We start from the raw sequence: 25063 nt of genomic DNA, 5'->3' as shown, positions 1-25063 counted from the left end.
GAAGTGGGCCAAAATCTTGAATGCCATGTCGTCATGGCGAAACAAATTCTTTTCACTTCAAATTTATGAATGACTTAAGTTGGCGTTTCACAATATAAATTCAATTGCTACCTTCTCGCGTGGTAGACAGACTTTCATTGCGATAGGCATCAAAAATATATATACATATACATATATTCCAAAACTTTAATTTTTAGCAAAAAACATTTTCTTATTTTCATTGCCATTCTAATATAATAATTTCACCATTTTGAGGTTTTTCTATTTAACATAGACAAAAGTTTCAGTTACCAACTGCTTGCCATACTTAGTAGGACGAAAAGCCATACAGTAAACCCTCGAAAAACAAACACAATAGATTCTAGTAGCTTGTCTAGAACTGTCTTTCTTATACTTAGTTTTTTCGTTCATTCCTTAAACAAGGGTCCACTGTATATACTTTTTTTCAAATATCAAATATTATATACAAAATGAATTCATAAATTTGAATCCTTTCCTTAACAACCAGCCATAAAATGCAACAAAGTGTTTGTTTTTTTTGGAAAATTAAATTATATTTCAATCCATAAATTAAGTCTAAGTTAAATAGGATTTTCTTTTTTGATAGCTTGAGCTGATCAGTTTATTCTTTAGCCAATTTGGAAAAACTAATGAAGCTTAAGGTATGCAGCTTAAACACCATTTGCCAAGCAATAATTCAGACTTGACTCGGCCTCGGTCCGGTCGTTGGAATACGTGCGATAGGCAGAGGCATAGCAAGCATCGGCGATAATGTCAATACGGCGGAAGTCTTCTGCGATCTCACGAGCCAATTGAGCGCCATCCAGAGTTAGATTGTTCAGTGGAGTGGACTGTTTGGAACCCTAGAAAAGGTCAACAACAATCGAATAAGCTAAACATAATGGGAAATTGAAAAATTCTCGTAAATCTACTTACAGTCTCCTCGTAACACTCAAATACAAGCTGGGAGCCTTCTTTTTGTTCACATTCCAACAGTGGTCCGCAAATGTTTTTAGCATTCGAAGATAGATTGTCCCGGGGTATAGTATACAGTTCCTCGATTCCACTAGCTCCCGATTGACGATCCGACCAGCATTTCGTGTAATCGATCTTGTATTGTGTGTCTATTTCCTGTAGTATGGGCAAATATACATGGAAGCATTCAATATTCTCGCCCGATTTCGACTGACGCATCATTAGATCCATCAGTTTCAGATTGTCCGACATTCCCATTGGCTCTGCAGAACGTTGAATGGCCAGAATTGAGCCAACGAAGGCCAGCAACAGGAAAGTAAACACGTTTGAGAACATTTTCGTTAGAGGAGTAACAAACTCGTATGTGTCAAGTGTAACGAATGCCCAGCTATTTATACTTGGAAGAGATTTCAGAGAATGTCGCCTTGGCTTTTGTTATCAGACGTTATCAGATGTTAGAGTCCGTAAGGACGGATGCACGACAATGCCGTCATAAATTCTGTCCGAATCCCACCGAAATTCGTAGAAATCATTATCACTTTTGCGATCTTTTGAGTAAGAGAAAGTCTTGCTTGGTCTACTTGATTTTGATTTCAGTCGATTTACCAATTATCAGCTTTTCAATGCAAACGTTTTGATGGTCTAACAATAGATTTTACGACTCTAAAAATAGAACAATCGATTCGAGGGCCCTTAAGTAATTCCCCTTTGGGGGGATTCATGTAGATATCTTCCAAAGTATTATTCATAGATCGCTATTTATTATATCACTTGTATCAATTTGTCAAATTAATCAATAATTATGACCAGCCAGATAAGAAGTTTCCTGGCGTATTTAAAAATGTGGGGAAATTTGTTTTTAAATTATTTATTTTTCTGTCTTATTTTGATGCTTTTTCCAGGTATTTAAATATCAGGTATTGAATATCATTGCCCACAATAAAAAAAATTCGTTCAATTTGACCTTTTCAAATCTCTGATTAATCTTATCATCTCTATTCTTTAAGGATAAATAACTTTTTTAATAATACTTCAATGACTCATATCACAAAATCCAGACATGAACATCAAAAGCCATCTGAACATACCCGAATTTTAACATCTTCTTCAGTTTACTACCAATATATAGGCACGACAAATATTTGGGCTACTTAGCCAATAGCCCACTATTGATAACGATCTCGTCATAGGTAAATCGTCATTAAGTTGCTCAACTATTTAGTATTATGACATCCGATTAGAAGTCCATTCGGAAACGACAATATCCGCAATAACAATTGATAACCCAATCAACGGGTCATTCCCTTATAAACATTAACAATTAGTTTCTACTATAAATAGTCAGAAGCGAGCCGTAGTTATGCCACAACAAATCGACACTCTGTGAAAGCTGGAAACATGTTCCCAAAAGTATTTACTCTTCTCCTCTTGGCCTCCATTGGCCAAATCCTGGCTGCTCCTTCGATTGCCTCGAAACCAACGGGAATGTCTGAAGATCTCAAGCTAATGGAACTTATGATGTATCAGTCGAAATCGGGAGAGAATATGGAGTGCTTCTCTGTGTATTTGCCCATTCTGCAAGAGGTAGATACACAATACAAGATCGATTACACGAAATGTTGGACGGATCGCCAATCGGGAGCTAGTGCAATTGAGGAACGTTATTCTGAGCCCAGAAGTAAACTTTCATCCACTGCCTATGACATATGTGGCCCTCTCCTGCAATGCGAACAAAAGGACAGTGAGACCCAGAGCGTGTTTGAGTGCTACGAGAAAGTTGTAAGTAAAAAGAAATTCTAATTAATTATATTTACCTCATCGTCTGATCCAATGATTATTGTCATCGTTTTCAAGGGTACCGAGAAATCCACACCGTTGAACAATCTAACTCTCGATGGCGCTCAATTGGCTCGTGAGATCGCAGAAGACTTCCGCCGTATTGACATAATCGCCGATGCCTGCTATGCCGAGTCCTATCGCACCTATTCGAATGATCGAAATGAGGCCCAGGCGAAGTTGGAGGACTGCTTGGCAAATGGACTCTGAGTTGAATCCATTAAACGCCATAGTTTTCTATATGATTAGCAAATAATCCATTCAAATCAATCCAAAATAAAAAATTGTTAAGTTATCAAAATGAAATAATCTGTTTAATGAATAAGCCATTGCTCTTTATTTAAATTCTCATCAGTTTGACATTTTCCAGGATTTTATTTTCCAAGTGTTTCCAAGAACAAATGTCAGTAATTTTAATTGTTCTTAGAATGTTAGGTATCAGACATCACTTTAGTGAATTTGGTGGGTAAACCAATATATTTTTTAGCCAAATGAGGTCTTGTTTTTTCAAATAATTATAATAAATTATGTTAACATTTTTTAAACCTTTTGAAATGCTGAAAGTCGAATTCTCAACAAAATAAAAACCAAATTTGCCCGTTCTAGTAAGTTTTTTCTTACTACCTTAAATCTCTTGAATACTTAATAATATTTTGTTCAGCCAATAGCCGACTATGTATGTATATAAAAACAGGGTTAACAAATTTCAAGAGAGTCACCCAAACAAGTATAATCATTTTGTAACATTTTAAGTATTAGATTATGTTTATTTGTTTCTATGCATATCAAACTAGTTTATCGTTTGCTAACCATTCAAAAATTATACTCTTAATAAAATGGATGTTTGGTATTTCATATACCATTTGCCAAGCCGGCGGAAATCTTCTGCGATTGTAATTGTAATTGTTAATGTTTATAAGGGAATGACCCGTTGATTGGGTTATCAATTGTTATTGCGGATATTATCGATGATTTGGGGGGACTTTAAATTTAGCTTTGAACTCTAGTCGAAATTCGTAGGAAATATAAACGTATTACGATCTGAAAGTAAGGAAATGATTGTATTGCTATATTTAGAAATTATTGAGCTAATTTTTGGCGTATTGACGATTTAACATTGACGATTTAACATTGACGAGATCTTTATCAATATTAATTGGGCTATTTGCTAACATTAAACCAAATTGTGTCAAGCCTCTTTATTGGTAATAAAGTGAGCAAGTTTTTAAATAATCACTAAAGGTTAGATGGCTTTCTATGTCTGATAGATTTGAACTTATTTTAAAGCCTAGTAAGGCAGAAATGAGACTTTTTCGACCTCAGAAAGCATATATGTATATGTGTATAGTCTTGATCAGCATGAGAAGGCGACTCTTTATTGGCATATCCATTTCATACTCGTATCGTTAATGTTAGAGCTATGTTAGATAAAGTATTGAATGGACAAAAATATGGAGTAACTTTATCAATTTTTCAATTTAAAGCAGAAGAAGGATCTAGCTTGCTGGAAAACCGTAGTTGATAGTCGAAATTTGACCATTTTCAAAAGCAAAAAGTAGGTTTGAGAGGGACTCTGGGACCTTTCTCTGAGTTTGCCATTTGAAAACTAATTCAAAACTAAATGTACCACTGTTCCATGAAGTCTAAGCCATAAAATTTTAGGTTACTACTTGAGAAGAGGCTAAAGATAGATAAGAAAAACCTTTATCGATTTTTCGGTGAGGAAGTATAAAAGTATAATAAACTTTGACTGGTCGGAAGTTAGATTGCAGAATCATTAAATATTCATTGATAAGCTTTTGGTTGAATCTAACCAAGCAAAACTTTCTCTTTTTGGCCAAAATGTCTTAACAATTTACAATCTGCGAATAACTTAAGGAAATGGCAATATCCGTTATTAAGTACTTAACTTTAGTTTTCCCTCATAAACTATTAGAATCAGTTTTAACTATAAATAGGCAGACGCAAGTTTCATTTTACACATAACAATTTGTTAGCTCTTTGACAATCCATACATAGTTGAAAATGTTTTCAAAAGTATTCACTCTTCTGCTCTTGGCCTACATTGGCCAAGTTCTGGCTGTTCCCGTATCTTCGAAGCCAACAGGAATGTCAGAGGATCTGAAGCTAATGGAACTTATGATGTATCAGTCTAAATCGGGGGAGAACATGGAGTGCTTCGGCGTCTATTTGCCCATGCTTCAGGACATAGATACCCAATATACTATCGACTATACGAAATGTTGGACTGATCGTCAATCTGGAGTAAGCTTGATCGAGGAAACTTACGCCGAGCCCAGAAGCAACCTTTCAGCAACTGCCTATGATATTTGTGAACCATTATTGCAATGTGATCCCCAGCAGAGTGACACCCAAAGCGCCTTCGAATGCTATGAGAAAGTTGTAAGTGTAATCGAATAATTCTCGTCCTCCTTGTCTTATAATCTCCTGAACAATTAAAGGGTACCGAAAAGTCCAGTACGCTCAACGATCTAACTCTGGATGGCGCTCAATTGGCTCGTGAGATCGCCGAAGACTTCCGCCGTGTTGATATAATCGCCGATGCTTGCTATGCCGAGTCCTATCGCACCTATTCGAATGATCGAAATGAGGCCCAGGCGAAGTTGGAGGATTGCTTGGCAAATGGCATTTAAATTGCAAAATAATCCAATTTAGACTTTAGCTTTTGAATGCTTAGCAAACGATGAACTAATTCAAATAAACTAACTTTAGATACAAAACGATTAATTGTTGGGTTTTGGCAACCTTTTTGCCTTTTGTCGTATTTTTAGCCTAACATCTAGCCTGAGTTGCGGACTTTTCCGATTTCTATGGCCATCAGACATATGCTTTATGAATTCAGAAACGACTCATCCCTTTTCTGCACTAGAATCATCTGGCCAACAATGGCAGATCCTTAAGATGTGAATTGAGGGAAATTTCTACCAAAAACCAAGATTTAACCTCTGAAATTAAACAAATTTTTATATTTAACGAACGATTTTGCCTTAATATGCTAAAGTTTTCTTTCCAACTGCTTCATTTTACCCAGTTAGAATCAATATTCTATTTCCCTCTGTAAGGGTATAAAAGATATTCAATAAGGTTAATGAGAATCGTTCCTCTCGTAGTCGTAGTTCATATCATCACTAAGAAAACATTTGTTTACTTAATATAAGTACATATTAAAAGTAAATGTAATTTTTTTTTCTAATACACCAAATGCGTCACATTTTGAAAAATATTTGCCAGCTAACTTTATCTAAAGCATTTGCAAAAATTCTTGATAAGTCATTGATTAAACAGCAATAAACCAGTCACGACCTCTTAGTTGTAACCACTTATAATGTAGGTCAGGGAATGCAGAAAAAACACTAAGTGCTAACAAGTATATCTATATCCTTGGCAAATTTCTTGACAAAGCGAAGATTTGAAATTATTTATTTCAAGGTTTCACTGTTTATTAATTTCAAATAACAATTATCGATTTTGATTTTGTAAAAGAGAAAATATACTCTCATTTTATTCGAACTAAACTATTAAACTAAATTTTAATTCTCAATGGTTGTGACTGATTCGGAAAGACCATTTGCCAAGCAGTCCTCCAACTTCGCCTGGGCATCATTTCGATCATTCGAATAGGTGCGATAGGACTCGGCATAGCAAGCATCGGCGATAATGTCAATACGGCGGAAGTCTTCAGCGATCTCACGAGCCAATTGAGCGCCATCCAAAGTTAGATTGTTCAACGGTGTGGATTTCTCGGTACCCTTGAAAACGATGACAATAATCATTGGATCAGACGATGAGGTAAATATAAATAATAAGAATTTCTTTTTACTTACAACTTTCTCGTAGCACTCAAACACGGTCTGGGTCTCACTGTCCTTTTGTTCGCATTGCAGGAGAGGGCCACATATGTCATAGGCAGTGGATGAAAGTTTACTTCTGGGCTCAGAATAACGTTCCTCAATTGCACTAGCTCCCGATTGGCGATCCGTCCAACATTTCGTGTAATCGATCTTGTATTGTGTATCTACCTCTTGCAGAATGGGCAAATACACGGAGAAGCACTCCATATTCTCTCCCGATTTCGACTGATACATCATAAGTTCCATTAGCTTGAGATCTTCAGACATTCCCGTTGGTTTCGAGGCAATCGTAGGATCAGCCAGGATTTGGCCAATGGAGGCCAAGAGCAGAAGAGTAAATACTTTTGAGAACATTTTGGTACCAATCGTCGAAGAAGTGACAAACTGTTGTGATTAAAACTACTTTGGCTTCTAACTATTTATACTGGAAACAGATTCCAATAGCTTATAGAGGGAATGCCCCGTTTGCCTCGGGTAATTAAACGTTATCAGATATCAAGGTACGCTTTGACGGATATCGCCGTTTCCGACATCAAAATATAATCGAATTTCATAGAAATCGTTATCACGTCTCGATCTGTTCAAGAAAAAAACCGATTGCGGTGCTGATTACATTTTAGAAGTAATCTGCAAACTTTAATCAATACTCATGACGCGATCGATAAGGAGTTTGTGCGAGACTATTGCAAATATTTACTTAGATCATGGTTAACTATTTAATTCCAATTTATGACATTTTGCCAACCAATGGCATTCAAAATATTGTCATAAGCACATTATGATGTTATTTAAAAAATTTTAAGATAAGATTTTGAATTTTTTCAAATACTTAAGTACTACTATTTGATTGACCAGACTCAAGATCATACTATTGGAGAAAAAAAAGAAATGTAGAGATATTTCATGACAGGCTTTGAGCACATACATAGATCATATCACTGCTAAAACAAGTTGGGAATTCTAACTAGATAAGGCGCAAATTTCCTCTTATAATTTCAAACCATATAAGTATAGAAAGTATTTCAATAACTTTATAAAGTTCTGTTCATATTTATTTGACTTTTCCTTTTGAAAAGTTTTATAGTTCCTTTTCGTAGCATATTTAAAATCCAGGGTCTGGGGTTGTGTCTGTAAGGCCGTATTGCAAGCAATAAGTTAAATCGTTTTGTGCCTCGGTACGATCATTCGTATAGACACGAAAAGCCTCGCCGTAACATGCTTCGGCAATAATGTCAATGCGACGGAAGTCTTCAGCGATTTCACGAGCCAATTGAGCGCCATCCAACGATAGATTGTTAAGAGAATTGGACTTCTCGGCACCCTAGTTATGACCAGCGATGATTAGATAGATCGTTAATAAGTTAGATCATTATACTTACAACTTTCTCGTAGCATTCGAATACGATCTGGGAGCTGTCCTCTTTTTGGTCGCACTGCAAGAGTGGTCCACAAATGTCATAGGCAGTTGATGAAAGATTATTCCGGGGCTGAGTATAACGTTCTTCGATTCCACTAGCTCCAGATTGACGATCAGTCCAGCACTTTGTGTAATCGATTTTATATTGTGTGTCTATGTCTTGTAAAATGGGCAGGTGAACGGGGAAGCATTCGATATTCTCGCCCGATTTCGACTGATAGACCATGAGTTCCATCAATTTCAGATTCTCGGACATTAACGTCGGTTCGGCAGAACGCTGAACAGCCAAAATTGGTCCAATGATGGCCAACAACAACAGAGGAAGAAATACTTTTGGTAACATTTTTAAGCTAACACGGAATGATGAAGGAGCAACAAATTGCTATGATTCAATTATAAATCGCTGCTACCTTTTTATACCCAAAATAAAAACAGATTTCTGATATTTATGAGGGAAGTTCTGGTTATCAATCGGTTATCAGTTTTAATGCCATGGACAATGAAATTTGAAATCTTTGGTTGTAAATTCAATGAAAAGTTTCTGCCGAAATTCGTAGAAATCATTATCATATCGCCGTCTATTCAAATAGAAAGTTAACTTCCAAAGCAACACGCATCAGACCAAGTTGGACCATAAAAGCACAACAAAAAATTAAACACGTGTAAATGATTGGAAAAACCAGGAACAGTGCATTTATTGAAGCCCTCTAACGGTAGAAAGATGCAACACGAGAACAATAACGGTTAAGAAATAAAGGGCTGAGGTTTTAATAAACTTTGACGGTTTCTAAATAACTAAAATAAAAAAGGCAAATAAAACAGCTACGAATTTTTCGACCTAGAGATATACATAAATATAGTAAGATTTGGCTTTACTGAATTTTTCACAAATCTATTAAATGTGAGATTTAAAAATTCTGCGTAACTTAACTGAAAATTGTTATCGATAATCGATAACAATATCAACCAATAAACAAAAATAGTGGGGAGTATATCGGTAGTGTGGACTTCGTGACTAACATGTTCGATTTCGTGAATAAAGTATATGTTCCATCTTCTGTTTCTCGGCTTTGTTGTATTTTGTATGTGCATAAAAGACATTTTTTTTTTTTTTGTTTTTAAGTGAAAATTAAACGATCAAATAATACAAAACATAATCATTATACATATATTGAAACAATTCGAAGCAGAATGTACATAAATTAGCAGCTAATCCAGTTTTGTTGACCAACAACAGGAAAGGAAGCAGGAAAGCAAAAAATAAAAATTGTGATTATTGACCACTTGACCAAAATGGCAAGCAATGTAAGTAAAATAAGGATTAACAATTTATAATTAATTTAAAGAAACAAACAAATATCCCTTATATATAGACAAATAATACGGCAAGCTCCAGCTCTAACAATAACGAGGAAGAACAGAGACGCATATGGGTGGGCAATCTGGATGCACGAATCACCGAGTAAGTTAACCCGTCTGTTGCTTGTGCCCAATGTAGTCGTTAACCTTTTGCCTTATTTTGTCAATTATCGGTTTCAACTACTCAAACTAATGCAAAAATGCGGCGCCATTGAAAAGTTCGACATGCTCTTTCATAAGGGCGGTCCCCTAATGGGTCAATCCCGTGGCTATGCCTTTGTTACCTTTGCCCACAGTGATGGTGCCACTCAGGCACTACTGAAATTGGATGGCAGCCAGGTGGGCAGTCGTTCCATAGCAGTGCGACTGGCCAAAAATATCAAATATGTAAGTAGGAAAATTTCTCTTCCTTGGGAAGAGAGAGTAAACTTGTTAATACCATCTTACTCTTACCAGGACGACCTGCAGAAACCCAAACCACGTCTAGAGATACCCGCCTTGGGTACTGGTCGACGAGAGGAGAAGATAAGCAAAACGGAAGCTATAAGAGCTATTGAAGCTAAACTGAAGCTTTTGGAGCGGCAAACCGATGATAATTTAGAACTCAACACTACTCAGATGGGCCTGGGCATGTCTTATTCCACGGGTCGTGGCCGAAATGACCAACAGCATGGCCCTGTACCTTTCATTCAACGTTACCAATTCAACAAGGAGCGCGAGGAACGTGATCGCAAATCATCAAAATCGTCGGCTCCCTATCATAGACAGCAACGACCTAATCGACGGCGCTGAAAAATTGCCATTTGATCAGACGTCAAAACAATCAATCCGCACTCATCCTCATACCATTAACAATTAATTTATTACAAAAAAAAGAAGTAACGAAACCAAAAAATTGTTCAATTTTTTAACTATTTGGGGGCAAATAAAAATTTGCCTCGCATTTTTTCTGGTAGCGGCACTGTTCCAGGGCAAGCAATCTGTCCAGGTATCTCACAGATGCAGTGCCGATCACACCCATAGCCAAAATTAGCTGGATTATCCTTACTCTCGGCCAGACGCGCCTCAGCATCCAGTTGCTCTCTATGAGAAGACAAAAGATTAGTAGAAAAGGGAAAAGGAGGCATCATGAGTATGCTTACCTCGTCTTGCCCACCACCTTGACCAGATGATCTATAATATCGTCATGTCCTTTTCCATCTATATCGATGAGCATATCTCGTCCATCCTCAAAGTAACATCTCACAAATGGCGATGGTGTCATATTCTTAAGCGTTAGAACCTGAACCTGTGGATTCTTGAACTGCACTTGTGGTATATTCCAGAAAACAAACTCTCTGCAAGATGTAGGTAGTGTAAATCAATGTGAATCTATTCAGAAATTCCACATGCCCACCAACGCTGCTCACCTGGCTCCCGCATGATGTTCGCCGTATGTGTTATAATTTACACTGAAAATCCGCACTTTATCCTTGAGCACTAGTTTGCCAGCATTTAGATACTTTAAAGTACGGCGGATAGGTTCACGTCCTTTCATAAACGGCATTTTCGCACTAGTACTTATTCAACTTTTTAGGAAAGGAATTAAAAAATAAAATCAACAAATTCGTTTCTTGTGTAAGCGGCTAATTTAGTGTGACCAGGCAGTATTTGGTTTTAGCTGTATTTAGGTAACAGTGACTTTGCTTAAGAAAGTGTGAAGAGTCACTTAAATCAAAATACTATATATAAGAATGTTTCTTAATCATTTATGGCATAGACGGGATAGCCTTTACAATTTAAAGCATTGTTTTTTTGTTTCTTTTTCATTATATTTACTATTTTACAGTTATCAGCAAAATCAATGCCAGATCGCTTAAGAAACATTACAAATTTTAAAAACTTCATATTTAAAACAGTTTACTTTTTATAGTAAAATGACCTGTCATTGCTGATGTAAAATTCATAGAAAAATATTGTTCTAAAAATTTGAAAAGAAGTGACATCCCCATACTCTGGCAGCTCTATAGAAAATTATTATTCACTTGTTAGTATTTCTCCACGCAGCATATTTCAAAAAACTAAAAACTCATAATTTTTTTTCATGACTAAACCGAACAGTCACTAACCCCAAACAGTAGATCCAATTTCACCCTATTATCTATTTGATATGAGCTGGCGGTCATCGAAGGAAACGGCTTATTAAAAAAAAAGAAAAAACTGATTTGAATTGAGGACCACCCGCAAGCAAGGTAAGTTGATTGAAGAGGAAGCTGAAGACTGACGTGTAGTTTTTCAGTTTTGTTATTTGTTTGATTTTCCAACTGATTACAGGTTAGTCCGTGCTGTTATCACAATCATATAAATACATAAACTAGCAAACACTCGCAGTATTAGTTCCGCGACTCCCAAGATGGCCACAGCAACTGAGACGCCAACCTTTGCCGATATTTCGGCAAAATTCACTAGCGAAACACTTGATAAGATTATCCAGAATGCTGGTGGCACCAAGCATACCTCCTACAAATGGGGTGAAGGTGGCAAAAAGGGAGATTCCTATTTAAGCAAAGTCTTCCGCCTGTGTGTCTATGGTGTCAAGGAGCCCGAGGGCAATGTACTGGAAGTGAATGTTATTATTAAAGCTATGCCAGATAACTTGCATAGACGACGACTCTTCCGTTCCACGGACTTTTTCCGCAATGAGATAAACTTCTATCAGAAAGTGGTGCCAGCCATTGAGGCATTCCAGGCGAGCCGTGATCCTAAGCCCAAGAATCCATTCGTAGAGTATCCCAAGTGTTTAGCCGCTCTATGCGATGGTGTTAATGATTTTATTGCCCTAGAGGATGTTGGCTTCCGTGGCTATCGTGCACCCAATCGGTAAGAAGATGAGCCGAAACCAAATCTCTTCAAATTGTTAATGTGTAAATATCTTTCTTTTTATTTCAGTCAACACTATATTTCTCTGGAGGATGCTCTATTGACAATGCGTTCGCTGGGTCGTTATCATGGCGTGGCCTTGGCATTTAAGGCATTGGATTCGAAAAATTTTGAAAAGGCTGGCAGTTCATTGGAGGAGACCTACTATGGTGAGCATACCAGAGAATGGTATACTGGATTCCTCGATCTCGCCGAGGATGTGGCTATCGATGCAATTTGCAAGTCCTATCCAAATACAAAATATGAGACAATAGCCATAAATTTCCTGCAACCTCAACTCTTTGATGATCTAATCAATTTGGTTTCGACACGCTCCAAATTGACCGTTTTCGGTCACGGCGATTGCTGGACCCCGAATTTCCTAACTCGTTACAATGATGAGGGTAAACCGGAGAAGATCATAATGATTGATTTTCAATTGGCACGTGTTGCCTCGCTGGCCCTAGATGTTACCTTCTTTATATACTCGTGCACCAGTCAGTCATTACGTGAGGAGCACTACGATGAACTATTGAAAGCATATCTGGAGAGTGCACAGGCATTGATCACCGATTTGGGTGGCAATGCCGAGGCTATTATCAATTGGAATACCTTGAAAGAGGAATTGCGTCAATTTGGTCGTTTCGGTTGCGGCATGGGCATTGAATCGTTGCCCATGTCTCTGATCGAAGACGATGAGGTGGCCGATTTGGATGCCATTGTTGAGGATGCTGCACTCACCGATGTTTGGAATATAACACCATTTAATGAACCTGGCAAAAGACGACGCATTGCTGATATATTCAAGCATGCCATTGATGAGGGATATCTTACATAAGGATTTTCTCTTTCTACATACCTATTTCAAATATTAACAATATGAATAATGTACCTAAAACTTTTTACACATGAGTCGAATAATTTCAGTTGAAAACTTGTTGACATCAAATTAGTTAAATAAAATGTAATATACATGTGTATATATATATATTTTTTTGCCTCAACATATGGATATAGCTATACATATGCTGATTTTTAGGCACACGTTTCATAATCAACATTATTATGTAACAATTTCTAATCACTTTGTCAACAAAGCAATCTCATTTTAAAGTTAATCAATAAGATTTATAATCAAGAAAAAAACAAACTTGTATGTATGTGTATATACTTATGTATGTATGTATATGTGAATGAACTTAATGTTAAGGACTACAGGCAATTGCCCTCGTGCAGGACACACCAATGGGGCGTTACCGCATCCGCGTGTATACCACGTGCCAACAGACGCTCCCGATACCGATAGAAGCGTCTTTGGGCCAACAGGGCAGATGATTTCGGATTCGACCAAAGTCTTTCGGCAGCAGCTCCAGCTCTTGGCCAAATGCGGGCCTCTGTAAAGATGCATAATGGAATTACTCCTTCACTAAACACAATTTCTACTTTTTTCTTTGGTCATACCCAATGAGTTTTGATCAACGTATTCACTCCACATGCACACCTCACCACCAAGCACTTGATCCTTGCGTGCACCTGAGGGCAAGGCATTGCCATAGACAGTCTTCCAATTGTAATAGTTGGTGGATCCCCAGAAACCATGATCCAAATACCATGCATCCTTGGTGGATAACAAAATACGATAGCCCCGCTGCAGGAGTTCCCGATTCAGGGAATCTGCAGCACTCACCCAGGTTTGGATGATGAAACGTTCTTTGGGTAGAAATTCCTCAATAGTTTTTGGATCTGTCAAATGACTGGACCACAATATCACTGGTTTTGGTTCCTTATTATTCGGAAACATGCGCTGATTGATATCATCCCAGGCATCAAGATTACGCTGATGGAATTGCGACCACAGACGCAGGAAACTCAAAATTCCGAAATCATAGCCCCGGGAAGCCATTACATCGGTTATCTCTTTGGTGTTATTCCAGCAGGGAATGAATACCTCATCGCCACCCATATGAATGGTCTCCTCGGGTGCACCCAGCTCGGCAATATCTTCGAATATCTCCTTTAGCACAGCGTACATGTGATCATTAACGGGATTAAGCTGCCCACATGGCGGTTGGACGCAATACTTTCGCCATGGCGATTGATTCAGGCATACGGATATATTGCCCAAACCGGCACTGGGACCCCATTGCCAGCCGTTGCCCGCATGTGAGGGACCATCGATTTCGATCAGGACACGAATACCCCGGAGACGGGCATATTTTACCAAATTGACAGCATCTGCCCGGGAATAGGTCTGTGCCATAGAATAGGCACCAAAACGTTGCATTTCCGGTACACGGGTTATCTCTAAGGGAAAACTATGTGTATCCACCACATGCCAATGGAGGACATTCAATTTGGACGCGGCCATGGCATCTATAGTGCTTCTTATGTATCGCAATGGTAGGAAATTCCTAGAGGTATCCAAGAGCACACCACGATGTGGATAAACCGGACGATCTGTTATCCGTGCTGCACTGACAAGAAGCAATCCGTTCGTTAGGCTTCCTGTAACCAAATTACTCAACGTCTCAAAGGCATGCCGGGCCCCATAAACTGTTGGCGCCTTTATGTCGACAAATGTGACTTTATCTGTGGTACGCACAACCATCATATAGCTCTCATCCGTGGTCCAATCCAATACCAAGCTATTCGATTGCACTGTAGCCTTGACAAGGACCTCCTTACTGCTGGCCAATGTGCAATTGCGTGTGCATTCTTTCAGTAAATTGCTTACGAACAATCGATTCGTTTCGTGTAGAAACTGTGTGGTCACATCATTGGGGGCCACCACATTGAAGCGCACCTTCCATGGATCGAAATGCACCCGATCATGTGACAGGGAGCACTCGTCCCCAGTGGGCATTGGCCAAATGGATCCATATTTGCCACACGACAGACGGCAATCGCGTTGACTCTCAAATTGATTCGACAAATACTGAACACCCGCAACTTGTTCATCTTCTGATGTGCAAATATCCGTTGAACTGCAGAGCCATTTACTGAAAGCCATAAAAATAAATTAAGCTTTATCAATATTTACATAGCTGATTTTTTTACGACTACAGTGAAACATTGTTTAAACGGCCAATCGATCTGTTCCCTCGAATAAAATCGAAATTCTTTTCTATGAGCCGAATCTTTGGTTCGTAAAGTGTATCCATTTTGTGTTAGTTTCCTATAAACCGATATTGGATCTGCCTTATTACCTTTTCTGCCAATTATAGTACTTTGTATTTAGAAACTTTGTACTTAAAATTGTTTTCAATTAACACAATTTTTACCCTCTCTTGGGGGATCCCTTGAGAAGGCATGAACTGTACTTTGTATTTAGAAACTCTTAATTTACACAAGCTTATATTATACCCTCTCTTTGGGGATTCCTTAAGAAGTCATGAACTGTATTCTTTTAAAAAATCAATAGCCAAAATTCGAAAATAATACGTTATATAGGGGATTTTAGTACAAAGTTAACGTCGCTTCTAATCCTGGTTCTTAAACATACAGTCTATGTCTATCGTTTGTCAAACGAAAAAGTCGACGAAAATATGTTGTTAGATAAGTGGTTTAACTATATTTAGAGAAATCCGAAAATGTTATTCATTTATCATAATATTTCATTTTGCTTATGTAGTTCCCCTATATTTTTGAGATAAAGCCACATACTTTGTTTCTTTTGAGTAATAATAGAATGTTTCAGTCAATATACTACACAAGTTGGCTTCACACACATACATACATACTACATATACATACATATATGTATATAATAAATGTTGTATGTTTTTTGATTAGTGACGGTTCAATTCAATTAGATTTGCACTAAACTAAAGTTTCGTTTCCGGTTTCCGGTTTATGATTTCACTTTCGATTGTTAGCCGAGACACAAACCTGCGGCCGCTGATTCTATTGCTGGACGTCTCAGAGCCATTGTCGGCGCATGCAACTGGTGCAAATGCAGTGATTGCTGCAGCTGCAGCTGTGAGGCAGAGAGCACTCCATGCACCCCAATGATAACAAAGTTTGTAACTAGTCTGGTCGGGCATCGTTTTTCCTTTTAAACAATTGGCCTGCAAATTTCTTGCTATTTATACTTCACAAAAAAACAGAAACACACTCTCCACACACACACACACACGGTTGATAAAGAAAATGGGTGAAGAAAACAAAAACAACAACAACAACAACAAAAAAGAAACCAGAAAAGAAAAGTAAAAAGAAATGCAAACAAATCAAGGCGAAACTAAGCAAAATTTCACTTGCAGCCTATCGCATGCAAATGGGCGCAGCACAGAAATCAAACTGAGTTAAAATTTGTGCTGCAAAATCCAAGCTTATCGACAGAATTACTTACATACATACATACGGCAATTCGGCGCATTCAGAGAGGGAGTGGGAGAGAGTGGGAGAGAGTGGGAGAGAGAGAGTGAGTGAGAGTGGAGCGGATCGACATGAAAATGAGCGACAACGGGCAAAAGGGAAATGGATTGTGATTGTGCCCAGGGTTGGATTTAGAGAAATGCAGGGGGACATAGCTGTCAAATTTCAGACACAATAGTTCAACCCTCCCCAAAGTCGTAGACTTTGTCGTCCCACTTGATCCGCCCCTGTATGTGGGCAAGAGTGTGTGTCGCTGATTTTTTACTGTTGCTGCTACAACTTCGGATGGTCACTGTGGCTACTGCTGACAAAGCGGTGCCCCCCGACCCCAACTGTCCATTGGCATATCTATATGTACATACATACATACATACATACATACATACGCATACATACATACAAACGTCGACTAGGGCGACCCGAAAAACAAAAACAAAACAAATTGCCAGCAATCCACCGAAATACGAATAAAACAAACCACACAAAAACAAATACCACAAACTGATAATAAAAATAAAACAAACAACTTAAATTATTTAAATGTAAGTATGTACATACATACTTACTTTTATCTATAGTAATTAATTAAGTCTTTTTTTGATACCCAAATGTATATCGAACTCTACTAACAAACCTTTTCCTTTTCTAGAACTATCTTTCATGGGGTTCGAACCCGATAACAATAACAGTTTATGTATGTAGGTCTCCGACTTTGATTACCCTATATACACATACACACACATGCATGGTTACATACATATGCAATTACGATTCCTTCAATAAGATAAATGTCTCCAGAAATTAATATTCTATTTGACAGCTCTGCTCTGTGCCAAGTCAGTTCAGTAAATAAGTGATATCTATTTTGTTTAAGAGATCTCGTAATATTAAATAATGGCGTTTCGAGTCTGGGATAACTTTGCCCTTTAAAGTATGCAACAGACAGTGTAAGGGACATACATACTTGAATATTACAAATTGAAAGTGTATACAGTGAAATCTCGTTTTAAAGAATTTGAAGGGGGTCTCATGTCTTATCTATGGATTCACTATGGGTAGTTAAAAGTACTTACCTACTTATTAGATTTCAGAGGCCTAACGAGTTTCAACTAAGTTTCGCGTTATAACAAGATTCCTTATATTATGGTTTCACTGTGATTCGAATACAAAAAAATTCAATTGACATAACGAATCAAATATAACCAAAGTGTGCTTGAAAATGTGTTTTGACCAACAGGTGCGCCACAGTGCTAAGCTTGGCTTATTGTTAGATTAGATTCGTCATGAGAAGAAAGTTTTAGGAATATATTTTCGACTAGAAGATCAAAGATCACTTTTCAGTCATTCCTCGGGTAAACCATCGATATTAATAATCGGTCTTCCCCTATGAAAACAAGTTGAAAGCAAATTAAAAAGTAAATAAAACAATATGTATGTGGGATATGGGGGTGTTTCAGTGTGTGTGTGTGTGTGTCCAGAGCATTGTTGATTATTATTTGATTGTATTCAGACACACACATACACGCATATGTATATGTGGTTCTTTTTATTATTTATCATTATTATTATGATTTTTATTATATGTATATTTCAATTCCATTTCCATGTGCCATGCCGTGTGTTGTTGTTGTTGCTGTTTGTGTGTGCGCTTTTGTGTGCTTTCAAATGAATTATGCTATAGCCCCGTCGCCTTGGTCCATTGTTGTTAAACCCATCCACTCATCCCCTAAAACAAAACCTCCCCCTCTATCCAACACATGTACCATGTGTGTGTGTGTGTGTGTAAAATTATAATAATTAAAAAATGTGCAAAGCGTTGCTGTAATAGGGCAGAAAAGAGAAAAAAAAGAACCAAATCACAACCAAAACCCATTACTTAGAGATGAGTGAAAATATGAGAAAGAGATACACTATTTAATGGACTATATCTGGTCTCTCAGATAAACCAGAGGCTCTTACTAGTTATCACTTGCACTCACTGCCCTACATCAACCTTTCCAAATAGGTGAAATATTTCAAGTGTTTTAAGTGTTTTCGATTGTTTGTTTTTCCATGTCTGATAACAGACAGCAGAAAATACCCAATTTCATTATCTCAAAGTGAGATGTTTTTCAAAACAAAGTCACGTTTTGTATGAGTAACCTACATGACTTCCAAGTGAGAGTTCCTCAAACAAACAAAGGCTTCCAATGGGGCTGTGAAATGGTGGGAACTTTGCCCCCTGAAGTATGCAAGAAATTGCTTTTCAAAACATATAAAGAAATTTTGGAATGTCCTTTTAATAAATGCAAATTATTCTTAAAGAAAACCTTGTTTATAGACAGTTTTTAAATTACAAATCATACAAAAATCAAAATGGATATTTTTCAGTCTTAGCATACTTTAAGGAGACATTTCTCTTCTAATTTATAGCCGTTTGTTCCATGATGTCATGAGGTCGCCCTTTTTCAAAGTATTTCCAAATTTTAAATAAGGATCTATTAAATTGAGAGATAAAAGTTTTTGTTACTGAATGCAAGTAAAACTAAGGCGGTGCTTCTAATAAAGTGGCAAGCACTGTACTACTCTTTCATCAGCCTTGAGATTGGAAGTTTTTATGCCTTTTACATATGTATATCCTATTAGAATCACGCCGTCATCTCTAGTCTCTCATATTCAAGTGTTTGAAGGAAAGGAGTAAGGGGATTCACACACACACACACACACACACACTCACATGCGAGTGAAATTAATTTTCTCAACTTTTTTTTTTTTTTTTTCTAGTTTCTTTCTATGCTATTTTTGAACCAGGATCATGATTATTATAATGCAGAATGATAACGATGTTGATGCTGCAGCTGATGATGATGATGATGATGTTGGCAACTACTTCAACTACGCTCCTCTTTACCATGTCGCTCTAGGACAATGCAACAATCCAAATGCAGATGCAAATGTGAGTCGTCTCGTCCGTCCGTCGCCACTGATTATGATGTTGATTACATTGTGGTCACGCCCACGTCTCTCAGTCTGCCAGTCTGTCTGTCAGTTGGTCTGTCAGCCAGTCAGTTAGTTTGCCCCGTCCGTCATACTTTCAGCCCAGCCCATCCTGCCACATTTCACTCGTTTTTTGTTTTCTGTGGGCTTAGAACAATGCAAGATTAAAAAACTGTAACAAATTACAAGCAAAAGCGGCAAATAAATTACAAAAACAGAAAAGAAAACAAGTTAAACAGAAGATGAAAAAAAACAAAAAACAACACAAAAAGAAAACCAACAAACCAGAGAAAAGTTGTCCACTCGTTAACTGGATACATATCTCATGATGGCCATCATGTACTTACATTTTGCATATGTGTAAAATGGAAATCGAGTTAAACATTCATAATGTGGTTTAATCATACATACATACATATATGTATATCAATTGCTTCATCTTGGCCACTTAAACCACAAGAAGTCGAAAAAATTGACAAACATTTGATGGAATGTCCTTAGACATATCGCTTATTATAGGCAAAGATACAAAAGAGGAAAGTAAGAAAGAGAGGGAGAGATTATCAATTGTCATGGGAAAGCTTTAGAAAGGTTTAAAAGGTTAGAAAGGTTCCGATTTGGCCTTTATTATTGGACAGGTTGACGTTAGAGATTCCAAAATCCAAAGACCTCAACTCGGGGCCTTGAACTTCTATAACAACTCAAGTGTAGGATAATCAAATCAAATAAAAAACACAAAAACGAAAAAAAAAAAAAAAAAAAAACTCAAAATCAGAAGCAATTAATTAAAAAGCGAAAGAGAAGAAAGAAAAAAATGAATGTGAAAAAAAGAGAAAAAAAACAAACAAATGCAAAATGCAAAAATAGAACCATGTGTGTAAAAAAACAACACAACAATAAGAGGAAAAACTTTGCACAAATTAAAAAAAAAAAAAAAATAAATAAAACAAAAAAAAAAACAAGAAGAATCAATTTAAGTTTGGCTCACACCGACTTTTGCATACCCTTATAAGATATGATTTAGATTTAGATAAACCCAAACCCTCTATATGAATATAGAGGTATAAAGAAGCTACTCTCCCTCTCTCTTTCTATATATATCTCTCTCTCTCTATCACTCTATCTGAACTAAAAGGTCTTATTGTTAGATTATTTATTTATCTTATTGTTAGAGGTAATAGAATAACAGAGAAGACTTAAAAATAATAAGACTTACTGACAATTCTTATCAAATTTAACTAAACTAGAAGAAGGATCGAATTCTAATGGAACAATGATCCTAAAAGGCTTAAGGGAGCGAAAAAGAGACACCATTATTTCCCCAAAATAATAACCTTGTATATTTTACTAATATGCCCATTGTAAATGAAGTGTATTTAAAACAAAAACCACCAACCGGACTAACATTGGCTCTTCATTTGATTCTCGTTGTTCCTGTTTGTTGGTGGTACTTTTTCTATCTATCTCTCTCTCTCTCTCTCTCTCTCAGTCATTCGCTTTCTCTCTATCAGCATCTGTCCATCTCTTTCTTCTTTTTGTTTCTGATTGAATTGAAAACATTTTATGCATTTGATTTAATCAAAAGAGAAATAGAATCTGAATCTCAATGTGAATGCAGTCGGGTTCAGTTCAGGGCATTGAAAATGAAATGCAAAATGGCATTCATTCATGCAATTTGCATTGTTTTGTTGGTGGACGACGACGACGACGACGATGACGACGATGACGATGACTACAAGAGCAACAGCAACAGCCTCTGCCTCTGCCTCATTCACTTCCATCCCTGTAAAACGTTTAGCCAACCGCTGCCACCTGTGCCCACCCATTCAACCGACCATCATCATCGTCATCGTCATCAGAACTGAGGGTCGGAACAACCTTCAGCTGTGGCTTAACTTCTATGCCCTTGCGTAAGGCCTTTATCACCGATTAGATATAAATTATGGGACTAGCCATGTATTATAATTGTTATAGACTAAAAAAAAAGTGTAGTCAAGGATTCCTTTTCAATATTTCCTCAAAACTATTCAAGATCGAGCGAAAGGTTAACTGAAAAGGAGACAGAAAGTATCCTATTTTTGAATATATAGATTCATGCTGATCAAGAGAGACAAGTTCATATGTAGCCATGGATCAAACAATGTCAAATTAGTCTAATTCTGTGGTCCTCGCATTTTGACTTAAAACAAAAACTGTTGAAACATTTTTAGTCACTTATTTTCATTTATTTAACAAATTACAGTCTAAGCAAAATGGGAAAGTTCATGAAAACTAAATTTGAAAAACCTTAAGAAATACTTGAAAACTCTTCAAAATTCTAGTAACTTTGCCAAATTTAAAGCAAATTTCAAAAGGGAAATCTTATTTTAGTGTTAAATGTTAATGATTAGCAGCAAAATATTCCATTAGATCAGAATTTCATGAGGCTCTAATTCAATGATATATAACTTTCCGAAATCGGTTAGAAATTGGCCAAATTTACGGGATGGTGAAAGAATGGCTAATTGATGATATAATTTCTAGTTTTTCTTAGTTCTTGACCGATTTTTTGATTCCATTTTTATGTTGGTTCAATTGGAGTCTTGGATGTCTAGTCTTACAATTAGTCTCTTATTATGACCACGAAAGGTAAGAAGATGAAGGACACAATCTAGTTTTTGGGGAAGGGGGAAAGGCTCCTCCATTGACTGCAACTCCATAATTGGTCTGTCATCTCTTTTCATGCAAGTCTGTCTGTCTTTATGGTAAAACATTAATTAAATGAATTCACACAGACACACACACACACATACACACACATACACACACACACTTACACACATACATAGTTAAAATGTTTGCAATATTGAAGATTCAATCAAAATTTTGCATCCAAATAAAATGCATTTATATTATTGGCATAAAAAGAGAGATGCAATGTTTCTAAAAGCTAAAGGAGTTGTGGGCGTGGCAGAATGCAAATGCAATCAATATAATTGATGGCATCCAGCCTCATGTATGAGTGTGTGTGTGTGTGGGTGTGTGGGTATTTGTATGCGGTCTTTCGACCTGAAATCGTTCATTGCAAATTCCATTGAGACCTTTTAAGTAAAAATAAACAAAATAAATATCAAATGCATTATAATTTATAAAATTGATTTTGTGAAAAGCATTTAACAGATTATTTTTAACAACCACAAAAAGTAACAAATGAATGAAATCTTATATTTATATTGAATTTTTATGCCCAATGCACTTTGATATCTGAAAACTATCCTTCAGTTAGGATTAATTTAAAAGGAATAACAAGTTTGATAATAAATTTTATTTTCAAGATAAGTTGAGTTGAAATTGGAAAGAAGGTTTAAAGGGTTTCCTCTATCCAAACCAATTTTGAGATATGCCCCAGAAATGGATTAGAAATTTTCAACTCTTTAAGTTTAGGCCATAAAACTTAAGCCAGGGGAAGATTTCGAATTTTTGATTATTTGTTCAAATGTTTTGCCTTATCTTATCTTTTGAGATTTCAAGGAGCAGGTAAAATGTTTCACCCATCGAAAGAGATTCGTTTGGAACAATTCGCACTCTTGGGCTATCTTGGGGCTTAGATTAAGTTCAGGCTTAAGTAAACAAAAATTTCTCTGATTCATCTTCTGAAATAAAAGGACATTAGGGACATTCAGGTTCTCTTTCGTTTCGATATGGTGAATACTTAAAGCCTTCTATTGGCTTTGATTTTGATATACAATTAACTACATATGTACATGTATTTGGTTTTACGAACTTGTAGGCAAAACATTCTAAAAGTTAGTCTTCAAATTTGTTGTTTGTATCTTTTCGCCTTCCTGTCCATTTGTCTATGCATCTATGTAGACCATGTATAAATGTTGGTTGTAAAGACCCTTCCCTGTCTAGCATTTGGAAGGCGCCAACATAATCAGTATAACAAATGAGATCCTTGTCGACAGTTGTTTGCAGCTTTTGTGTCAGTGGCATCATCATCATCATCATCATCATCATGATTATCATCGCAATGAGTGAGAAGTGTAGGTGGGTGGAGGGGTGGCTTTTGAGGGATATGGGTATATGGCAAGGTACTGTCGTTGTTGTTGTTGTCGACTGTTGGCTGCTGTCGGCTCTTTTTGCCTGACGCTCTACATTGTTATTGTTATTATTTTTGCTGCCTTTATGCAATGTTTTGATTAATTTTTGCCACAGACCTCACCCCTGTGAACCTCCCCATCCCCACCACCACCGTCCCCTTTTGGCCCTCTCTCTCTCTCTCTCTCTCTTTCTTTCCTTCATCATTTTCCCTTCCTTCGCGTGCATTTGCTTGACTGCATTTGGTTGGCTGGTAGAAAGGACGAAGGCAAGCAACAAACACAGGCGATAAGCATGGTTTTAGGTGTGGGAGTATGTCGAGCAGGGGGGGCGGGGTGGTTGTTGTGGGTAGGCGTGGCTGTTTTGTTTAGTAGTTTTATGGCTCGCCTCGCGGTAAACAATGAACACACAACAGCAAAAAAAAAAAAAACAAGAAAAAAACAACAAACATTTCTGCCACTGTGCATTGTCTCGCATTCTAAATCCGACCAGATGGGGGGGGAGTGATGGGGAGGATGTAGTGGGTCGGAGACGTTGTTGTAAGATTTAATAAATCAACATGGCAGCCAAAGACGAATGAGATTGTTGAAAATTCTGAAGGATAAATTTGAATCGATGACTGCAAAATTGTTTTTGTTTTGTTTTGGTTTTTTGTTGTTGTTGTTCTTCATATTTTTCTTCTTTTTGTTAAGAATTGTTGTTGAAAATTAGTTTCAGTTCGTATAATTGGCTGACCTCAACTTTGAGATACCCTTTATCCATACATCCAGGATCGTAGGACATTATGTAGGTGCCTGATTAGGTTGACTTTCGTTTCATTTTGATGAATCCTCAATGTCCTGTCGATGTCTAACCGATTTTAACAAGTCATGTCTCTAATTTATCGCTTTTCCATAGACTTAACAAAAAGGATATATTAAAGGAGCAGAGGTGTTGTCCATCCCTCCGTCTGGATCAACAGAAACTCCTCCAAGACTGCAGATCATTTTCTGTACATCGAATTTAGCCTGATCGTACCAATATAAGTATATAGCTGTAATGGTAGCGATCTTTATTATTCTAGAATATAATTTTAGCCTCTCTTAATGCCTGGTATAAACAATGTGAAGTATCTTCTATCTCTTTCTTACTTGCAAGATAAATGGAAAAGACATTGTCATAGATTCAAAAAGTAAAGCTGAATGAACTCTATACATATCATTGAGATCAGAGCTCTCAAGTCATCTCAAGTCTCAAAGGAAATCAGCAATGCAATTTGTTTTTTTGTTTTTCC

General features: G+C 37.0%; 9 protein-coding genes across 12 annotated transcripts; 4 read left to right on the top strand and 5 right to left on the bottom strand.

Moving 5' to 3' along the window:
• Window positions 1-528: 528 nt before the first annotated feature.
• On the bottom strand, window positions 529-1346 carry LOC137587189 (uncharacterized). Its single transcript, XM_068303480.1, has 2 exons — window positions 937-1346; window positions 529-863 (listed from the first exon to the last, which is right to left on the bottom strand). The coding sequence occupies exons 1-2, from the start codon at window positions 1309-1311 to the stop codon at window positions 672-674; spliced, it is 567 nt and encodes a 188-aa protein (XP_068159581.1). The 5' UTR covers window positions 1312-1346; the 3' UTR covers window positions 529-671.
• Window positions 1347-2350: 1004 nt separating this feature from the next.
• On the top strand, window positions 2351-3112 carry LOC137587211 (uncharacterized). Its single transcript, XM_068303515.1, has 2 exons — window positions 2351-2754; window positions 2830-3112. Exons 1-2 carry the CDS (start codon window positions 2374-2376, stop codon window positions 3019-3021), a joined length of 573 nt encoding a protein of 190 aa, XP_068159616.1. The 5' UTR covers window positions 2351-2373; the 3' UTR covers window positions 3022-3112.
• A 1724-nt stretch (window positions 3113-4836) lies between these two features.
• On the top strand, window positions 4837-5465 carry LOC137584526 (uncharacterized). The gene is made up of 2 exons (XM_068299951.1): window positions 4837-5214; window positions 5274-5465. The coding sequence occupies exons 1-2, from the start codon at window positions 4837-4839 to the stop codon at window positions 5463-5465; spliced, it is 570 nt and encodes a 189-aa protein (XP_068156052.1).
• An 833-nt stretch (window positions 5466-6298) lies between these two features.
• LOC137587086 (uncharacterized) lies at window positions 6299-7073 on the bottom strand. Its single transcript, XM_068303340.1, has 2 exons — window positions 6657-7073; window positions 6299-6581 (listed from the first exon to the last, which is right to left on the bottom strand). Exons 1-2 carry the CDS (start codon window positions 7035-7037, stop codon window positions 6363-6365), a joined length of 600 nt encoding a protein of 199 aa, XP_068159441.1. The 5' UTR covers window positions 7038-7073; the 3' UTR covers window positions 6299-6362.
• A 712-nt stretch (window positions 7074-7785) lies between these two features.
• LOC137584515 (uncharacterized) lies at window positions 7786-8356 on the bottom strand. The gene is made up of 2 exons (XM_068299940.1): window positions 8063-8356; window positions 7786-8004 (listed from the first exon to the last, which is right to left on the bottom strand). Exons 1-2 carry the CDS (start codon window positions 8354-8356, stop codon window positions 7786-7788), a joined length of 513 nt encoding a protein of 170 aa, XP_068156041.1.
• An 815-nt stretch (window positions 8357-9171) lies between these two features.
• LOC137586474 (probable RNA-binding protein 18) lies at window positions 9172-10360 on the top strand. 2 transcript variants are annotated; one of them, XM_068302525.1, is made up of 4 exons: window positions 9172-9405; window positions 9474-9562; window positions 9679-9846; window positions 9916-10360. In XM_068302525.1, the coding sequence occupies exons 2-4, from the start codon at window positions 9530-9532 to the stop codon at window positions 10249-10251; spliced, it is 537 nt and encodes a 178-aa protein (XP_068158626.1). In that variant the 5' UTR covers window positions 9172-9405; window positions 9474-9529; the 3' UTR covers window positions 10252-10360. The 2 variants fall into 2 exon arrangements, with proteins under 2 accessions (XP_068158626.1, XP_068158625.1); XM_068302524.1 differs by having other exon boundaries at window positions 9173-9405; window positions 9474-9564; window positions 9635-9846; window positions 9916-10359.
• Window positions 10303-11110, bottom strand: mRpS25 (mitochondrial ribosomal protein S25). Its single transcript, XM_068302527.1, has 3 exons — window positions 10869-11110; window positions 10602-10796; window positions 10303-10542 (listed from the first exon to the last, which is right to left on the bottom strand). The coding sequence occupies exons 1-3, from the start codon at window positions 11003-11005 to the stop codon at window positions 10371-10373; spliced, it is 504 nt and encodes a 167-aa protein (XP_068158628.1). The 5' UTR covers window positions 11006-11110; the 3' UTR covers window positions 10303-10370.
• A 189-nt stretch (window positions 11111-11299) lies between these two features.
• LOC137586472 (uncharacterized) lies at window positions 11300-13337 on the top strand. 3 transcript variants are annotated; one of them, XM_068302522.1, is made up of 4 exons: window positions 11300-11485; window positions 11560-11690; window positions 11773-12318; window positions 12388-13337. In XM_068302522.1, exons 3-4 carry the CDS (start codon window positions 11852-11854, stop codon window positions 13193-13195), a joined length of 1275 nt encoding a protein of 424 aa, XP_068158623.1. In that variant the 5' UTR covers window positions 11300-11485; window positions 11560-11690; window positions 11773-11851; the 3' UTR covers window positions 13196-13337. The 3 variants fall into 3 exon arrangements, with proteins under 3 accessions (XP_068158623.1, XP_068158624.1, XP_068158622.1); XM_068302523.1 differs by lacking the exon at window positions 11300-11485 and having other exon boundaries at window positions 11496-11690; window positions 11830-12318; XM_068302521.1 differs by lacking the exon at window positions 11300-11485 and having other exon boundaries at window positions 11496-11690.
• On the bottom strand, window positions 13328-16628 carry Hexo2 (Hexosaminidase 2). The gene is made up of 3 exons (XM_068302520.1): window positions 16246-16628; window positions 13819-15356; window positions 13328-13751 (listed from the first exon to the last, which is right to left on the bottom strand). Exons 1-3 carry the CDS (start codon window positions 16398-16400, stop codon window positions 13570-13572), a joined length of 1875 nt encoding a protein of 624 aa, XP_068158621.1. The 5' UTR covers window positions 16401-16628; the 3' UTR covers window positions 13328-13569.
• Window positions 16629-25063: the final 8435 nt, after the last annotated feature.

The sequence above is a fragment of the Drosophila tropicalis genome, unplaced genomic scaffold (genome assembly GCF_018151085.1).
Source record: "Drosophila tropicalis isolate 14030-0801.00 unplaced genomic scaffold, ASM1815108v1 contig_158, whole genome shotgun sequence".
NCBI lineage: Eukaryota > Metazoa > Arthropoda > Insecta > Diptera > Drosophilidae > Drosophila > Drosophila tropicalis.
Note: the sequence above shows the minus strand (reverse complement) of the source record. Positions and strands in the feature narration are given on the sequence as shown.

Excerpts from the sequence above, each read along its gene's own strand:
- LOC137586474 (XM_068302524.1), top strand. Across the intron at positions 9,565-9,634 it reads GGATGCACGAATCACCGAGT|TTCAACTACTCAAACTAATG; the intron begins AAGTTAACCCGT and ends TCAATTATCGGT. Across the intron at positions 9,847-9,915 it reads TGGCCAAAAATATCAAATAT|GACGACCTGCAGAAACCCAA; the intron begins GTAAGTAGGAAA and ends TACTCTTACCAG.
- LOC137586472 (XM_068302522.1), top strand. The coding sequence starts at position 11,852 with ATGGCCACAGCAACTGAGACGCCAACCTTTGCCGATATTTCGGCAAAA. Across the intron at positions 12,319-12,387 it reads GGCTATCGTGCACCCAATCG|TCAACACTATATTTCTCTGG; the intron begins GTAAGAAGATGA and ends TTTTTATTTCAG.
- LOC137584515 (XM_068299940.1), bottom strand. The coding sequence starts at position 8,356 with ATGTCCGAGAATCTGAAATTGATGGAACTCATGGTCTATCAGTCGAAA. Across the intron at positions 8,005-8,062 it reads TCGAATGCTACGAGAAAGTT|GGTGCCGAGAAGTCCAATTC; the intron begins GTAAGTATAATG and ends GGTCATAACTAG.
- Hexo2 (XM_068302520.1), bottom strand. The coding sequence starts at position 16,400 with ATGCCCGACCAGACTAGTTACAAACTTTGTTATCATTGGGGTGCATGG. Across the intron at positions 15,357-16,245 it reads AATAGAATCAGCGGCCGCAG|TAAATGGCTCTGCAGTTCAA; the intron begins GTTTGTGTCTCG and ends TATGGCTTTCAG. Across the intron at positions 13,752-13,818 it reads CGTTGATCAAAACTCATTGG|AGGCCCGCATTTGGCCAAGA; the intron begins GTATGACCAAAG and ends GCATCTTTACAG.
- mRpS25 (XM_068302527.1), bottom strand. The coding sequence starts at position 11,005 with ATGCCGTTTATGAAAGGACGTGAACCTATCCGCCGTACTTTAAAGTAT. Across the intron at positions 10,797-10,868 it reads GAACATCATGCGGGAGCCAG|AGAGTTTGTTTTCTGGAATA; the intron begins GTGAGCAGCGTT and ends TACATCTTGCAG. Across the intron at positions 10,543-10,601 it reads AAGGTGGTGGGCAAGACGAG|AGAGCAACTGGATGCTGAGG; the intron begins GTAAGCATACTC and ends GTCTTCTCATAG.
- LOC137587086 (XM_068303340.1), bottom strand. The coding sequence starts at position 7,037 with ATGTTCTCAAAAGTATTTACTCTTCTGCTCTTGGCCTCCATTGGCCAA. Across the intron at positions 6,582-6,656 it reads TTGAGTGCTACGAGAAAGTT|GGTACCGAGAAATCCACACC; the intron begins GTAAGTAAAAAG and ends ATCGTTTTCAAG.
- LOC137584526 (XM_068299951.1), top strand. The coding sequence starts at position 4,837 with ATGTTTTCAAAAGTATTCACTCTTCTGCTCTTGGCCTACATTGGCCAA. Across the intron at positions 5,215-5,273 it reads TCGAATGCTATGAGAAAGTT|GGTACCGAAAAGTCCAGTAC; the intron begins GTAAGTGTAATC and ends GAACAATTAAAG.
- LOC137587189 (XM_068303480.1), bottom strand. The coding sequence starts at position 1,311 with ATGTTCTCAAACGTGTTTACTTTCCTGTTGCTGGCCTTCGTTGGCTCA. Across the intron at positions 864-936 it reads TTGAGTGTTACGAGGAGACT|GGTTCCAAACAGTCCACTCC; the intron begins GTAAGTAGATTT and ends GACCTTTTCTAG.
- LOC137587211 (XM_068303515.1), top strand. The coding sequence starts at position 2,374 with ATGTTCCCAAAAGTATTTACTCTTCTCCTCTTGGCCTCCATTGGCCAA. Across the intron at positions 2,755-2,829 it reads TTGAGTGCTACGAGAAAGTT|GGTACCGAGAAATCCACACC; the intron begins GTAAGTAAAAAG and ends ATCGTTTTCAAG.